Consider the following 17,525-nt stretch of genomic DNA (forward strand, 5'->3'; position numbering starts at 1 on the left):
GCTGCTCCACAGGCTGCCAGCCAGCTTGCCCTGCCCCCTGCTGTCCTCCCCTGGTCTGCGGGAGCTCCTGCGGGCAGCCGGCCCCCTGCGTGTCTCTGCTGTGCCGGCCCGTGTGCGGCTCTGCCACCTCCTGCCAGTCGGCGTGCGGCTGCCTGTCCCCATGCTGCCCAACGACCTGTGGCCAGGCCTCCTCCTGTAGCCCGGCCTGCTGTGTGCCCAGCCCCTGCCAGGTAGCCTGCTGTGCACCTGTGAGCTGCAGTCCCACTGTGTGTGTGCCTGTGAGCTGCAGGCCCATGTGTGTGTGCCTGTGAGCTGCAGGCCCACCGTGTGCACACCTGTGAGCTGCAGGCCCACCGTGTGCACACCTGTGAACTGTAGGCCCACTGTGTACCTGGCCCCCTCCTGCCAGTCCTCCAGGTGCTGCCAGCCGTCCTGCCCTACCCTGGTCTGCAGACCTGTTCCCTGTGGCACCCCTTCGTGCTGCTGACAAATCATCTGGAAAATCAATTCTCTGCTATTGATCTGAAAGCCTTTCCCTTTGTCTAATTTTCAAGATCCTGCCTGCACATGTCACTATGGGATCAATGACGGACCCACACGCCATAGGGGCTGGAATCGCCCCCTTAGTTTCCTTCTCCATGAGAGCTTGGTGCTTGAGAAACAATAAATCCCTCTGCTCCCCAGAGCTGTTTGTTCTTCTTCGTGATTTTCCCCGAAGCTGTCTCTCCTTGTAGTTTGCTGTCTTGGACAAGCCAATGACAGCGTGGAGCTCCTGTCCTAGGGTGGTTCTCCTGGGATAGTCATGCCCCTCGGGACGTCGGGGAGCCCCTCTGGGCAAAGGGGTGGCCCAGATTGTTGAAATTAAAGAGGGTGTTCCTTCCCAATGGTCTCAACTGAGGATCTTTATCCAGGACTTTGGGAGCCTGGAAACTGAGCCAATGAGGAATGACGGATGGAGGAGGGGGCGGAGCCTGAGCAACTGCAGCTGCCTGCCACTTTCTGAAGGGCTTTCGAGTGGAGGAGCTTCACTCTATGTTGCCCCAAAGGCTGGACCAAGGAGCCAGGGTGACAGGAGGCAGATTTCGGCTCAACAGAAGAGCTCCCTGAAAGGCAGAGCTACCTGCAGCATCATGGGCCCCTGGCAGCTGTCCCAGCTCCTGGGTGCTGAAGGCTGGAAGAGAAGGCACATTTATTCCACTGTCTTCATAACAGACAAAAACTGGCATCAACCCGCATGCCCATCAGCAGGGGAATGGATGAACAAATCATGATATAGTCAGACGATGGAATACAAATCAGCAATAAAAAGACGCATTACCCACACATGCAACGGCATGAATGGATCTCAGAAACACGGTGCTGCTGAAGGGGGCCAGGCAGGAGGGGCTGCCGCAGACTCCCTCTAAATGAAGTTCCAAGGCAAGCTGAACCAAACTATGACTATAAAACATCAGAACAGCGGCTGCTTCTGAAGGGTGGGGGGAAACTGATAGCAGTGGGGCAAGAGGGGAGACTGGGACACAAATATTGAACTCTAGTTAACGACGTGCTTCCTGAAGTGTTTGAGTGATGTGCACTGTTGTTTCTAACTTGCTTTGAAATTCGTCAAAAAATAAGAAGTGTGGCTAGAGGGTGTTTGATGGGCAGATCATCTGAGAAAGTAAATGAAGCACAGAGTTCGAGGTAGAGTCTGGGAGGGGATATACGGATACTCACCCGTTAATTCTTTTAACTTTTTGGGTATGTTTGAAATTTTTCACAACAAAATGAACAAAAAGATAGTTGAAATTAATGGTTAGGAGCTAAGTAGTTAAAAATAATAAAAACGTTCATAAAAAAATAGAAACCACAAATGGGATTCCTGCTTTGGATGGAAAATTAAACCTCTCCCCCTCACACCCCTCTCTCCCTTTCTCACTGACACACATCCTTACCTAGGTGGCCTCTGATACGTCTCCTCGGAACGTGGTTTTAAAACCTTGTCTCTTTGAGTCCCTCTCTTTCTCCAAGCTTCAAGAGATCATGGAATTGGCACGCACATCACTGGGTACCAGAGAGCAGAGGTGACAGGAAAGAATGGCATTCACCTTATGTCTCTAACGTTTTAAAATTGTTAACACAGTATGATGAACCAGCCATTACTTACAGCTGACTTTCTCTATAATAAACCTATTTTTCAAGAATGCTTAAGTTCCCATCAATACACTAAGACCCTAAAAACTGACAGACGTAATATTTACCAAGGACCTCTTCAACCGTATTGTACCAACTGCAAAAACGCACAAGGAAAGGACATTATATATTGAGGAAAGATTCAATTCATCAAGAAGATCTCACGATTATAAACATACATGCACCGCACAACAGAGGCCCAAAATACATGAAGCAAACACTGACAGAATTGAAGGGAGAAGCAGGGAGTTCTACAACAGCAGTTGAAGACTTTAGTACCCCATTTTCAACAATGGATAGAACATGTAGACAGAAGATCAATAGGAAGACGAGAACTTGAACAACCCTACAGAGCAACTAGTCACAGCCACACATAGGACAACATTCTTCCCAAGGGCACGTGAGACATTCTCCAGGAGAGACCACACATTAGGCCACAAAACAAGCCACGATGAATTTAATAAGATTGAAATCATACAAAGGGTCTTTCCCAACCACAATGGAATGAAACTAGACATCGGTAACAGAAAGAAACTAGAAAATTCATAAATATGTGGAAATTAAACCACATACTCTTTGAAAAAAAAAAAGTGTGGGTCAAAGAGGAAGTCACAGGGAAATTAGAAAATTCTTAGAGGTGAATCAAAATTGAAACACAACATATCAAAACCTGTAAGATGCAGTCAAGGCAGAGCTTGGAGGAGAATTTAAGGCTGTAAATGCCTACGTTGAAAGAGAGGAAAGATTTTGAATCAACAAACTTTATGCCTTGAGGAACTAGGAAAAGAAGAGCAAACTAAACCCAAAGCTACAAGAAGGAAGGAAATTGTGATACTGTGATTTATAACAAGAAGCATATGTTTAGTCTTCATCATTTCTGGCACAGAGTTCCTGAAACCTTTGGAATTTCCTAAGTGACAAGAGCAATAAAGGTGTCTTTCATTGTATTAATGAGGTGACTTTGGACTTCCATCTAAGGATGGCAGCTGGCCACCAGGGGAACCAACCAAATAATAAAGATAAGAGTGGAAATAAATGACATAGAACACAGAAAAACAGCAGAGAGAATTAGCAAAACCAAAGGTTGATTCTTTGAAAAAAATCAATAAAATTTACTAACAAGGAAAAAAGAGAGAAGGTGCAAATAACTAAATTCAGAAATGGAAGTAGAGATATTACCACGGACCTTACAGAAATAACAAGGATCACAATCACATCCAAAAGAATAAAATACCTAAGAAGGAATTCAACCAAGGGGGCGAGACACTGTGCGCTGAGAACTGCGAAACATGCTGAAGGAATTAAAGACCAAAATGAATGGGACGACATTCCACGTTCACGAACAGGAAGACTCAGCATCGTTAAGATGACAACGCTACTCAAAGCGATCTACAGAGTCAATGCACTCCTTATCAAAACGCCAACAGCCATTTCTCCAACAATGAAAAAGCTGATCCTCTAATTCATATGGAATTGACGGGGACCTAGAGTAGCAAAATAATCTTGGAAAAGGACAACAAAGTTGGAGGGTTCACACATCCTGATTTCAAAGTTTACTGCAAACCTACGGTAATTGAAACAGCGTGGTTCTGGCATAAGGACAGACACGCAGACTAACGGAATAGAAAAGAGAGTCCAGAAGTAAACCCATACATTTATAGCCAATTGATTTTTGATGAGGGTGCCAAGACCATTCAACAGGGGAAAAAAATCATCTTTTCCACAAAGTGCTTCATGCAAAAGAATGAACTTGGACTCCCACCTCACCCCATATACAAAAATTAACTCCTAAATGTAAGAGCAAAACCAAAAATGTCTTAGAAGAAAACATACAGGGAATGTTTCATGTTCATGACCTCGGATTTGACAAGTGTTTCTTAGATATGACACCAAAAGCACAAGCAACAAAAGAAAAAAGTAAATTGGACTTCATCAAAATTAAAAACTTCTGTGAATCAAAGGACGCTATCCAGAAAGTGAAAAGACAATTTACAGAATGGGAGAAAACATTTGCAAATCATATATCTGATGAGAGTTTAATATCCAGAATATATAAAGAACTCCCACAACTCAACAAGAAAAAGATGAACAACCCAACTGAAACATGGGCAATGGACGTGAACGGATATTTCTCCAATGAAGATATCCAAATGGCCGACAAGCACACGAAAAGGTGCTCGACATTATTAGTCACTAGGGAAATGCAAATCAAAACCACCAGGAGATACCACTTCACTCCTATTAGGATGGCTGTAATTAAAAAAAAAAAAAGGAAAATAAGTATTGGCAAGGATGTGGATAAATCAGAACTCTGAAACATTACCAGTAGGGATATAAAATAGTGCAGCCACTGTGGAAATATTTTGGTAGTTCCACAAAAAGTTAAACATAGAATTACCACATGACCCAGCAATTGCACGCCTAAAAGTAGACCCAAAAGAACTAAAAAAAAGGGACTCCAATGTTCTTTGCAGCATTATTCACAAGAGCCAAAAGGTGGAAACAACCCAAGTGTCTATCAACAGATGAATGGATAAACAATATGTGGTTTATCTACACGATGGAATATTATTCTGCCATGAAAATGAAAGAAGTTCTGACCCCTGCTACAACACGGATGGACCTTGACGACATTATGCTGAGTGAAATAAGCCAGTCACAAAAGGACAAACACTGTGTGATTCCACTTACACGAGGCCCCCAGAGCAGTCAGATTCATAGAGACAGGAAGTAGAATGGTGCGTCCGGGGGCTGGGGAGAGGGGATGGAGTTGGTGTATAAGGGGGACTGAGTTTCATTTTGGGGGAGATGGAAAGCTCTGGAGATGGAGGATGGTGATGGTTGCACAACAATGTGAACGGAATTAACGCTACTGAACTGCACATTTAAAAAATGGATGAAACGGCAAATTTTATGTTACATATATTTTACCGCAATAAAAAAACGTTTAAAGAAAATCCAATGGAAGAATATATTGTTTTGACACACACATAATGATAAATACAATAACACATAACTGTTGAGTGCTTATAATAAAAAAATATACACTCGAGGCTGCAGGTGGAACAGGAAAGCGGTGAGGGAAGGGAGCGAGGAAGGACACTGCGCCTGCAGAGCGGCCGCAGCGGCGCGGAGTGAATTAGCCGGCACCGCGCGCAGGAGCGCGCCAGGTAGATGCCACGCTTCCCTGCTCATCGTGGCATCTGCTCACACCGCGAGGGCACAAGGCTCCTGGCCTTGGCCGGGCCTGGGGAGGTGCGGCAGGCAGGGGGCCCGCCCTGGGGAGGACACTCGGCCTTCGGAGTCCTCGCCTTTGGGAAGCGGGGGCGCGGTCCCTCCAGGCTCGGGGAGGGCCGGTTCCTTCAGACAAGCCCCGGGCGCGCCTGTCCTGCAGCAGCGTGGGAAAGGTGGGCCCGCGGGGGCCAGCACCTCCGTGTCCTCAGTGCCTGTGTCGGCCAAGAGGGTCACCTCGACGTCCCCCTCCCACGCCCGTCCATGGGGCCCGCTGGCGACCTGGGAGCCTCCCTGGTTCCCGGAGACGCCATCCAAGTGGGGCCCTCCCCCATTCCTGCAGCCGCTGGGTGCTCGCACCCTCGGGTCCCTCCCTCGACCCCTGCGCCCCGACTGACCCAACGCTCGCCTCTGGGCTGGAAGCGCCGCCGCGGAGCCGCCTCCCAGCACGGAGCCCGGCCCCGGGCCTCGTCCGCCCGGCCCCTCTTCTCACGCTGCCCGCTGCAGGGTGCGGGTCGGGGCGATTCTGGCACAAAGCAGGCAGTGCTGGCTAGGTCACACCCCGGTTGGCCATGCCCCAGCTTGGCTCAGACTCCCTCGGGGTAGCCAGGACCCCCACCACCGGAGACCCCTTTCCTGGGTCCCTTTCTCCTCCAGTCCGCGCCCCCGTGGTGTGCCCGCTACGCGGCTTATGAGAGCCAAGTGCTCAACACTCGGGACTTCCGCAAGCCGCTTGTCCCACCGCCGAGAGCTTGAAACCGGCCCTGGGGACAACGTTTACACCGCGGGCGCTGGCAAACGCGGCCCATCGGGCTGTTCACCGCAGAGTCTCCCCGCGCCCCGCCTGGGGGAGTCAGGCTCCCCCGGCCCTTTGGGTCCAGCCAAGCTGCCCTGCCTTACTCTCAGTCCCCTCCTGGCCAGCCCCAGCCCAGGGCCGCAGAGTTCTCAAGAAAGAAGGCTGTAGAATGTCTTTGCTCTTAACTTAAAAACAACCCAGTTCCCAAAAGGAAACCTTCCAGCCGCTCCAGTGACCCCTCCGAAGGGTGGCTTCCCTTCAGTCTCGTGTGTCCGCATTCCTGCATGTAAATAAATGCAAATCCTCTCCCTCGAGGGACGCAGAGCCTTGTTCAGAGCTAGTCCTAGCTTGAGCACCCACCCTATATTTTCACATAAATCTCACGCCACCGTTTCTAGATCAAACTTCATCCTGCCCGCCCTCCCCCCTCCGCCCCGGGACAGAATCCAGATTTCTCACTGACTTTAGTGTCTCTCTGCTGTCTGGGGCAGCAGAATTTACGGTTAAGAACACAGGCCCATCGGGGTTCCCATACAGGGTCTTCTGATTGCTCACGAGGGCTCTGGGGTGAGTTCTCAGTTGTGCCTCAGTTTCCCCATCTGTAAAGTGGGCATAACAGCAGCACCCACCTCACAAGGTTCTTGTGAGGGTTAGTGAGTTAATCGTCATAGAGCTGCTCGGAATAGTTCCTGGCATAGCAAGACCTATTATATAAGCGTTGGGGAATACCGTAAAAATAAATAAAGCTCCCGAGCCATTCATTAGCCTCTGGATTCGGGAGAGGATTACACTCCAGAATAAAGAGGATATAACAAAAGAAAAACAAAATACGCTATGATTCAACTGAGTGCTGAGAACTACGGGGAATGATAGGAAGAAGCCCCAGAAAGATGCTCAGACAGGGGCCGTCAGGAGCGACTGGCCCCCTTGGGTCCACCCTCAGGTCGATGCTCCCCCTGTGCTGGCACCCCCAGCTCCCTGCATCCCCTGGGCTTCAGCCTCTCGGGAGTTTAATGAGCTGAGCTACCTACCCATTGTGGATCCAGGACGCGCGTCCTCAGGGACCTGCTCCAACAACAATAAGGAAATAGACTCTTCTAGAAACACACGATGGACAACATGCACCCCTGAGGGGTATATAAGCCCCAAGCACCCCAGGCAGCTCACACACCCTCAACCACCCTCTCCGGCACACACACACATACACTCACACACACCCGCCTCCAGCCCCACCGCCCCACCATGGCCGCCTCCACCCTGTCCGTCTGCTCCAGCGACCTCAGCTATGGCAGCCGGGTCTGCCAGCCCGGTTCCTGGGACTCCTGCCCCGACTCCTCCTGGCAGGTGGACGACGGCCCAGAGAGCTGCTGCGAGCCCCCCTGCTGCGCCCCCAGCTGCTGCGTCCCGGCCCCCTGCTTGAGCCTCATCTGCACCCCCGCCAGCTGTGTGTACAGCCCCTGCCAGGCAGCCTGCACCAGCTCCTGCACGCCCTCGTGCTGCCAGCAGTCTAGCTGCCAGCCCTCCTGCTGTGCCTCCTCCCCCTGCCAGCAGGCCTGCTGCGTGCCAGTCTGCTGCACCCCTGTCTGCTGCAAGCCCGTGTGCTGTGTGCCCGACTGCTGTGGGGCCTCGCCCTGCTCAGACCCCTCATGCTGCCAGCAGTCTAGCTGCCAGCCCTCCTGCTGCACCTCCTCCCCCTGCCAGCAGGACTGCTGTGTGCCCGTCTCCTGCACCCCCGTCTGCTGCAAGCCTGTGTGCTGTGTGCCCGTCTGCCCTGGGCCCTCCCCCTGCTCAGACACCTCGTGCTGCCAGCAGTCTAGCTGCCAGCCCTCATGCTCCGCCTCCTCCCCCTGCCAGCAGGCCTGCTGGGCCGCTGCTGCGTGCCCGTCTGCTGCACCCCCGTCTGCTGCAAGCCCGTGTGCTGTGTGCCCGTTTGCTCTGGGGCCTCCCCCTGCTCAGACTCCTCATGCTGCCAGCAGTCTAGCTGCCAGCCGTCCTGCTGCACCTCCTCCCCCTGCCAGCAGGCCTGCTGCGTGCCCGTCTCCTGCACACCCGGCCTGCTCCAAGGCCTCCCCCTGCCCAGCCCCCTCGTGCTGCCAGCCCAGCCCCTGCCCCCCGTCCTGCTGCAAACCCTCCTCCTGCGTGTCCCTCATCTGCCGCCCCGTGTGCAGGCCCGCCTGCTGCGTGCCCGTGCCCTCCTGCTGCGGCCCTACCTCCTGCCAGCCCAGCTGCTGCCGCCTGGCCTCCAGCGTGTCCCTGCTCTGCCGGCCTGTGTGCAAACCCTCCTCCTGCGTGTCCCTGCTCTGCCGCCCCACGTGCTCCCGCGTGGCCCACTGCAGCCCCGCCTCGGCCCAGAAGTCCTGCTACTGACTGGGCACGTCCTCCAGGGCCAGCCGGGCACTATGGGACACCGCACCTCTCCCACTGCCTCTGTCAGGATGTAACCCCAGCACAAGCTTCAGCACTCATCGAAGCGTGAATGCTCGCTGACCTCAGACCCCAACAACCAGGGTTCAGCCTGCAGCCTCCACATCAGGCCCGGGTGAACCTGAGACGGCCCTCCCCTATTACTGGTGGCTCCCTGGTTGTTTCTGATGGCCATGGCCCCAGCCCTTCCCCATAGCCTTACTGGGGCCTCTACCCTCTACCCGGAAGCCATTTGCCCTCCCCACCTTGGACGTGTCTTGAACAGAATGAATAAACTCGCCGTCCTTGCCTCTGCTGGTCCTCTCTCCCGGCCCAGTTTTACATTTCGTTTTTCCAGCCCTCCACGTACCCCTGGCCTCAGCAACCTTGGAGATAAGCCATGTCTTGGGAGCATTTCCAATGGCGTTGAGATCTGAGGCCCACCCCAGTTGTCCTGCGGCCCCTGGCTCCTGCATCTGTATCTCCGGGCAGCGCTGGGGTGGCTGTGCTGCCTGTCCAGGATTCAGGCAGCCAATAGGCACTTGGCCAGTAGGTCTGGTGGCAAGAGGGCCCTGTCGCCCCAGAACTGGCTTTCCCCATCAGTCTGCCGACACCCAGAGGGCACGGCCCTAGTTGCCAGGAGACCAGCTGGTCTAGGGCCTCCCTGGGGCACAGCTGACAAGGAGCATTTCTGCCAACCACCAGCTTCCTGAGCCTTTCCCTCCATCTCCCCTTGAATCTTAGCCCTTTATTCAAACGTCCCAACCCTGTCTGTCTGTGCCCGTGCAGGCCGATGACAATACCCCTTCCCCGGCCCCAGGTCCAGCCTGGATGTGGGAGAGGTCAGGGGAAGAAGACAGGGGGTAGGTGATTTCAAGGGCCCACTCTGGGGTCTGAGGCCCAGGCTTGTTGCCCTTGGGGGATTTTCCCTTGGGGCCAGTCTGGACAGGTCCCCAATTTCCCTGAGCTTCCCACGCCCAGGTTTCACTCTCAGACAGCGCTGCTTCCTAACCTGTGGGCCCCCTGCCTCCATACCCCCACCAGTGCCACCTCCTAGCTCTTGATCCTGCCCTGCTGTTGATGCCTCCCAGGAGGCCATGAAATCCAGCAAGGCGACCCCCTGAGGGAGGCAGGTCAACAGTCAACACCCCCCTTAGAGCAGGTCTAAGAGATCACCTGCCCCTCAGCCGCTCCCCTGCAGAACCTGGGCCACACTCCCCAAGCTGGGTCAGCTTTTCCAGTGCCACCCCCCTAAAAGTGGGGGGAGGGTCTTCAGGGAACCTGTCAGTGGAAAGTAGGACTACCCTCCTGCAATTAGAATTTGGTGGTGTCAGGACTGCCCCCCTGCCGAGTGGTTAAGTTCACCGGCTCCCGCTTCCATGGCCCAGGGTCTTGCTAGTTCAGATCCTGGGCGCAGACCTAGCACTGGTCATCCAGCCATGCTGTGGCAGCATCCCACATAGAAGAACTAGAAAGACCCACGAGTAGGATATACAACTACGGCTTTGGAGAGGGGGAAAAAAAAAAAAAAAAGGAAGATTGGCAACAGATGTTAGCTCAGGGCCAATCTTCAAAAAAAAAGAACTGGGTGGCGTATACGGGTGCAGACAGACTAACCGCCCCCCCCCCCCCCAGTCCTTCCTGCTACATTCTGGGGCTGTGGAGGCAGGTGGGAGTCCTGACCCCTGCTTCCCCTGAGGTCCCCGCCCTCCCCCTCTCCTGAGGGACCCGCCCCTCCCTCCTGGGTCCCAACTATGGAAGAGAGGGTGTGTGAAGTCAATTCCCCAGGTGTCATAGGCCGCCAGGGAATTCCCTGGGTCTCTGGCCACCGCAGGCCCCCTCTGTGCCTTTAGTACTCTCCTCCTGACCAACTTCACGGCCACCCAGAGACTAGCGGACGGGGTAGCCCCAACGTCCTGTGTGAAAACCCATAGGCCCTTGCTCAGAAACACGTATTGAAATGCATAAAATACAATACTCCAGAGTTGGAGACCGTTGTGGGAAACTACAGTCACCAAAATGTTTTTAAAACAAACGATGTGGTGAGATGCACACTTTTTCGTCACGGCACTGATTGAGGAGCCCCCCGCGTATGGGGCAGGACGTCCCCGCGCAGCCGCGATGGGGCGCGAGGCTGCCGGCGGCTCCACGGGGCTCAGGCCCGGCGCTGCGGACGCCGCGGAGCCCATCCCTGCCTGCGGAGCTGCTGCGGCCGGGTCGGCGGGGCCCGCCCCAGTTCCCGGCCCCTGACTTCCACCCCTACCGGACGGGGCCCGCTGCGTCGGAAAGCGCGCGCGCGGCGAAGAATGCCCGGGTTAACCAGAAAAGACCCGAATTGCGGACGCCCCTGAACGCTGTTGCATTCCGTCCCGCGGGGTCGTCCAACACTGGTGACCCCTCCGCGGTGCGCCCCAAGCTCCGCCCCCGACCCCCAGACGTGTCACACACGGGGCGAGGCGTCCGGGCAGGGTCGCGGTCCCGAGCGCAGGGTGTCCCCGAGCCCCGTCCCCACTGGCTGCACCCGAGCCCGGCGCCCGCGGACCCGAGAGCCCGGCGCGCGCTCCTCGCGCACCCGGACCTGAGCCGCCCGTGGCGGACGACGGCGACCTCGCTGTGCCAGCGGCGCAGCGGGCCCCGTGCAGACCGCGGGGACGCACGCGGCCGCAAAGACGAGGAGACGAAACGGTTTCCTACCTGGGTGGGTGGGTACGCACCGGTCTCTCCTCAGCGGCGCGTGCGTGCACACACACTCACGCGTATTGGCACACGCACACGCGCGCGCACACTCACTGCCTTCCCCTCGGCCACCCCGCGCTCGGCCCGCGCCCGCACGTCCTGCGCGCTCCCCGGCGGTGGTCCCCCCAGGCCGCACACGGTCCCGTCCTGCAGGTGCGCGGCGAGGCCCAGGGTGAGGGCCCGGGAAGAGCCGGCGGTCCGTTGTTTCTCACCCTCCCAGAAGCGGGCAGCTCCAGCCCTCGGGGTCGCCCCGCCCTTCCCCTTCCATCGCCCGCGGCCGGAGCGGGGGCGGTGGGGGCTCGCCCGGCTGCAAACCGACCCTGGGGTCACCTTGGAAGCAAGGTCGGCGTTTCCTCTCCTTTTCCACCTCCCAGCGGCGGGCCAAGTTCCACTGAAGTGGCCAGAGATGCTGGGTAGACTGGATTCGCCTGAGACCCCCACAAAGTCCCCACCCCAGGGCAAAGCTCTCTGGGCTTCGGCGGCGGCGCGGCCCCCGGACTGGGGGTGAGATGAAGAGTGAGCCGTTAACAGATGGAGTCCCACCTTGGAGCCCCGAGCCCCTCCGAGGACACAGACACCGGGTTTTCACGTCGGGTGCGGGGTGAGGAGGGGTTGTGAGCCCCCCGCCCGGGCCCAGGGTGCTCCTTCAGGCGCAGATGCAAGATTAGGAGGGGGAGGGTAACAGCTGAGGACCACGACCCCCGACGCTCCCCCAGACTCTCAGGATTCGGAGAGAAGGGGGAGGTCTCCTCCAAGCAGGGAATTCAGGATCCATCCGGGAGGATGGGGTAGGGGAGCAGAGGACAGGGGGAGGCAGGGGGGACCAGGAACGGAATGCTGCGAGGTCCAGGCTGAGGGAGGGTCTTCCGTGCTGCAGGGGCCGGTGGGGGTCCAGCTGGAAACCCAGCCCAGACCCAGAAGCCTGCGTTGGTGGCTTCCTAGATTTTATCCTGGAAAACGGCTGCCAGGAAATCCATGATTAACTCTTAAAGATTAAAACCATAGAAGCAGCATATAGTGTATGGTTACATTATAAAAAGGAATATTCTGGGGCCGGCCTGGTGGCACAGCGGTTAAGTTCCCACGTTCTGCTTCCGCTGCCAGGGTTCACCGGTTTGAATCCCGGGTGTGGACATGGCACCGCTTGGCAGGCTGTGCTGTGGTTGGCATCCCAGTTGCCAACAGCCCAGCCCTGCAAAATCACTCAAGCCAGTGAGGCGGGCCTTTCTGCCTCTGTCCCCCTACGACGTCCCCGACGTCCCAGTGCGGTGTGAGGGGTCACCTAGGGGTGTGGAGCTCAGAGGAGGCTGGTCTCATGAGGCTCAGCCTCAGATTCAGCCTTGTGCCCCCAGCACCCAAGGATGGAGTGGGAAGCCGTGCCCACGTGGACAAAGGACGGCTGACAGGGACACACTCAAACAGGCTTCTCAGCCGCTTCACAGGCTTTACGGGCGGTCCATCCATTTGAACCACCAGGAAGGAACCGCTGTGGAAGCCTGGCCTGAGGAGCTTCCTGGCCCCGCAGTTGCAAAGGAGGCCAGCTGCCTCTGCTGGGCGGCCTCCCGGTGGCCTTCACACCCCAGCCAGCTTTGAACATGGAAATCTGTTCTCATCGTTTCCTGAGTACTTTCTCTAGCTCCGGGGATGCACACAGCCCTCCTGCCCCCAGCCCCCGAGGTCTGACCACCCACCAACTCCTGCACACGGCCCCCGCGCTGCCCATGTCTTTGCCCTGGAGGCTCTGGCTCCCTGAACTTTCCACCTCAATGGCCCTCCTGGATCCCTCCCGCCTAGGGGAGGTCACAGCCTGCCGGGGCCCTCACTGCCCACCACACAGCTGTGATTTGACTGCAGTGCGAGCTCCAAGCAGGCAGGGACCACACTGCCTGTGCTGCGTCCCCAGCGGTGGGCGCGGTGCCTTCCTTGCAGGGGTATTGAGCGAATGAAGGAGGGAGGAGTGGGAAATGGAGGGGTGCCATGTGGGTTAGTCCTGACGCCTCACCAAGGCCCTAAGCCCTGGGTGTGGAGCCCACGTCTGACCCTCCCCAGAGTTAGCGGTCGACACTCTCGGGCACAATCCGGAGATACATCCGAAGGCTGTTATCCTGACGCCCAGCAGCAGGTGACAGTTGTGCCTCCCAGGCCTCACCCCACCTCTTCTCTCTGCCCAGCCCCTCTGGAGCCTACCGGTGACCCCGTCCCATTGGGGTCCAGCTGTCTCCATTCTGGTTCCCACAGAATCCCTCTGCCCTGGCCCCCGTCCATGTAAAGACGAGGCTGGGTCAGGACAAGCTGAGTTGGGGACGGCCCACAGGGATTTTGCCCCAGCACCTCCCCCGCCCCCAACCACAGCTGCTGCTCACTCCCTGATTGAGAGCCCACGTCTAGAACACAGCCCACCCAGGTGTCTCCCCGCAGGACACCCCCAGCCACTCCCCTGGCACCACACACCATGCAACCCAGAGTCACAGGATTCTCGCAGGAGCTGGGAGATCTTAGCAGTCATATTTCAACCTCTTTGTCCTGAGGTGGCTGGGCCCAGCTCGGTGGAGTGGCTGAGAGGCCCAAGGAACAGAAGCCTGGCACCTGGGGTCAGGGAAGCCAACAGCTCATAAAGAGGCATCTCGCCTTAAAATCCTGCCTGCCACACTCACCCAGCAGGAGCCCACCCCACACACCCCACTCACACCCTCAGCCCCCAGCCACTCTGCTGCAAAGCCCCTGCCACCCTCCTGCCGAGGCTGCTCCAAGCCCCGGCAGCATGGTTCACACTGACCGCCTGTAGGGCTCATCTCTCTGGCTCGGCTGAGGCTCTCTCAGACCTGACCCATCCTCAGACGCACCTGCGCAGAAGGGCCAGCACCACCCCCTGGCCCATCCCTCATTGGAGGGTCCATGCCAGACACTGGGCAGACATTTAACCCCTATTTTCCCATCAGCACAACTGGCCACACCCCCTACCTGGAGGAGGTGTCCGCAGACACCTCTTAGAGAAGGGCACTGGTCAGCTGCTGCTCACCCACATGCTAGTCACCTGGTGAGCCGCTCTTCCGTCTGCAACCTGCCACCTGCGTGATCCTGACTATTACAGCTTCCCACGAGCACTGCCAGCTCCCCCGCCCACTTCAGCTGGCCAGGACACAGCTGCTGTCCCGCTCTTAAGAAAGCCGGGCAGAAGTGGCCGCAACATATCCAGACAAGGCCCTCCCTCCAACCCCCAGGCCTCCAGGACTGTCCCTCCCCAGGCCTCCTGGACGCTGAACTTGAAGCCCTACCAGCCCTACAGACATGCAGTCCCCTTGAGCCATCATCCCTTCTGTTCTCTAGCTCCTGGACCACTCTGGCCGCCCCGCCATTGCCCATGAGTTAACTCCTTCTAAGGTGCAGCTATAAAGAGACAGATTTTCTTCCCTCTACTGCCCTGCCCGGTCCGGGACTCCCAAAAATCCCAGCCGACTGTAAGGTTCCCTCAGCCCTACAGTGAGTTATTTGCAACCTAATAGCACGGAGCGAGTCTGTACACAGGACAGAGAGAGATGGGATGCTGCTGCCAATCAAAGGGGCCCCCTCTCCCAAGCACGATGCCCTCATGAGAAAGGGGGGTGGCGCCAAGGGGCACCTCAACAGCTGCGTTGCAAACAGCCTGCTCGCCACCAATCACTGCTCCAGGGTGATGTTGTCAGCAGTCACAGGCTCGGGGGCCAGGACTTCAAAGCCTGGGCCCCTGGCACTTCACATACACAGCAGCGCAGACCCACAAACAAGGCCTAAAGGAAAGTGGAGCCAACCTCCCCACACACACAGCCCCACACTGGAAATTCGTGTGCTTTTCAGAACTGGATGGAATCAAAGTGACCTTGTTAACTGTTTGACACCCTGAGTCAGCTTTATGCAAGTGTCTTGGGAGCGGTCCAAATTCAGTGCAATATTATTGACTTGACTTTTATCTTTCCCCCCCAGTTCTCGGTATTTATAACTGGGTCATCTTTTAACTATTTGCAACACGCCTTCAGGGGAGAGGGGGCGGGCTTTATAAATCACCTTTATTATTATTTTATGCAGATTGATTCTGTTCCCAGTGCTAAGGGGAACATGAAGATACATGTCAGTGACTCATCTCCCACCACGGAGACTGCCGTGCGCTCAGGATTACGGTGGGCTCCGGTGCCGCATGGGGTCCTCCTGCCGTGCACCCCGGACTCCAAGTGTTGGCCTTTGTCAGGGAAGGAAGCACGGCAATCCAGGGGATTTTGCTTGGCCGCAGATGGACTTGGCTCTTGTACTGTTTGTAAAATCATTCGTCCCCAGGCAGTCCCCACAGGCAGGTGCAGCAGCCCCCGGAGACAAGGAGCAGGCGCTCCCCCGACATTCCCACATGGTGGCTGCTCCAGCCCCCCAGGGCCTGCTCACCTCCCCCCATTCTGCCCTGGCTGTTCCCCGGGGGCTGGGGACCTTTACAGAACCCCTCCCAGGTCAGTGTTCCAAACTTGGGTCATCATTGGTCATCTCCTGGTCACGTCACTGGGAACCAAGTGCCACCAGAGCCAAGAACCATACATGGAGGGGACTTCAGAGGATTCCAGGGACCCAGGATGAGTAACTCACAAATAAAACCAGATCCACAGAGCAAACCACCCCAGCACCTCCGACACCCACACCGCCCGACCTCTTGCCGAGGCCATTTGTGCTGCACCGCTCGCTCACGTCCTGAAACCGGCTTCTATCGGCCAGGTCTCCTTCCCGTCAGTATGCTTTTTAAGGTGAGGTTCGATAAATAAAATCTCTAGGTGGGAACTCCAGAAAGGTATGATAATGTCATGGTCATTAGCAAATCCACATGGCCTTTCTAAAAAGGAGGGGGGCAGCATCTCCCCTCGGCTTCCCTTCTGTCCCCAGTGGCACTCTCCCCTCGGGTGGGGGCTGACCCCGAAGGGCCCTGCTCTTGGCTCCACTGTCGGTGTGTTTGAGGCTGTTCCCACCTTTCTTGCTTCTCTGGGACAGAACTATCAGGCCTGGGGGGCCCTGTGCTTTGCTGAGTGCAGACCTGGGGTTCTCTGTCCAGAGAGGGAATGGGGGACCTGCCTCTGCGCCTTCCTTCCTTCCCAGAGGCAAAGCAGGTAAACGCGTGTGAAGGGCTTCAGGCGGCAGCTGGTTAACTCTTTGAAACTCTCCCCGCCCTCTTAGCATTTTAAGGAACCGCGTTTCTATTGTGACCGCCAAGCTGTTCCCTCTAATCTCTGCCGCCACGGGCCCACCTCTGCCCTTCTCCCCAGGGTGCTACCTGCTGGCGCTCCTAAAGCAACTGGACCCCCAGTGGCCTTGAATCGGCAATAGAAAGCAGCATTCAACGCGCACGACACCCTCCCGGCTCCTGGCACGGTGCCCCGCCCCTGTCCCCGTGTCACCCCATTACCTGTGCAGGGCTCCCATTGCTGGGCACCTCGGCCTGGGGTCGCCAGGGGCAGGAGTGCGACACACAGCGTCAGCAGGACAGACATGAGGGGCTGGGGTCCCAAGCTCCATCCAGGGGCTCCACACTCGGCCCACGGGGAGGCAGCTGCTCCTCAGACACCTGGGTCTGCCTCGGGGCCCCAGGGCGGTCACTGTGATGGCCACATGCCCACGGCCCACAGCAGGAAAGCTTCTAGCGGCTCTGCCAGGGGAGGCAGGTGTGCTGGCAGGTCGGGGCTGCGGCTGCCTGGCTATCTGCTCATTTCCGCACGGGCTTGGGTCCTGCTGTGCAGGTGACAGCTGATAAAATCTCCGCACGGCTGCGATTAGTCATTGTCAAAGCGCATTTTTCCCGAAGGAAAGACAGAAATAGATCGTCCAGTGGAGAGCTGAGAGCAAACCAGAAAAACTCAGAGAACCTGTTTTCCTCGGGGTAGACTCCGGCACTGCCTGCCTTTTAGGACCGCGAGGCCGGCCACCAGCTGCGGAGGAGCAGATCCCCGAGGGTGTGTGCCCCGAGGCTCTGGGCGCAGGTCCCCGTGCTCTGCTGGGCACCCGGCGGCAGCGGCGGTCCCCAAGCTCGGCAATGGCTGTCCCCAGGAGGAGTCGGCTACCGCAGAGGGCTTTTATCTGGTGCCCAGCCCTCCCGAGGGTGTGTGGGTTTGTCAACTGTTGGGTTTCAGGAATTTCCCTGCGGAGGGAAGTCAGTCCTTCAAGGAAACAGCTAATGAGAAGA

The 17,525-nt window shown here is 56.7% G+C and overlaps 1 protein-coding gene and 1 pseudogene across 2 annotated transcripts in view; one reads left to right on the forward strand and one right to left on the reverse strand.

The window, feature by feature from the left end:
- The window catches only part of TSPEAR (thrombospondin type laminin G domain and EAR repeats), a 178,884-nt gene extending 161,359 nt beyond the window's left edge, over positions 1-17,525 (reverse strand). The window contains exon 1 of one of the 2 annotated variants that reach the window (XM_070597830.1): positions 16,752-17,525. In XM_070597830.1, coding sequence (XP_070453931.1) covers positions 16,752-16,836 — 85 coding nt within the window. In that variant the 5' untranslated portion in view covers positions 16,837-17,525. Of the gene's footprint in view, positions 1-11,296; positions 11,353-16,751 lie in introns of those variants that run through there. The other variant, XM_070597831.1, reaches the window with a different exon arrangement.
- On the forward strand, positions 7,382-8,913 carry LOC139079947 (keratin-associated protein 10-12-like; annotated as a pseudogene).

This window comes from Equus przewalskii, chromosome 27 (assembly GCF_037783145.1).
Source record: "Equus przewalskii isolate Varuska chromosome 27, EquPr2, whole genome shotgun sequence".
NCBI classification, from domain to species: Eukaryota; Metazoa; Chordata; class Mammalia; order Perissodactyla; family Equidae; genus Equus; species Equus przewalskii.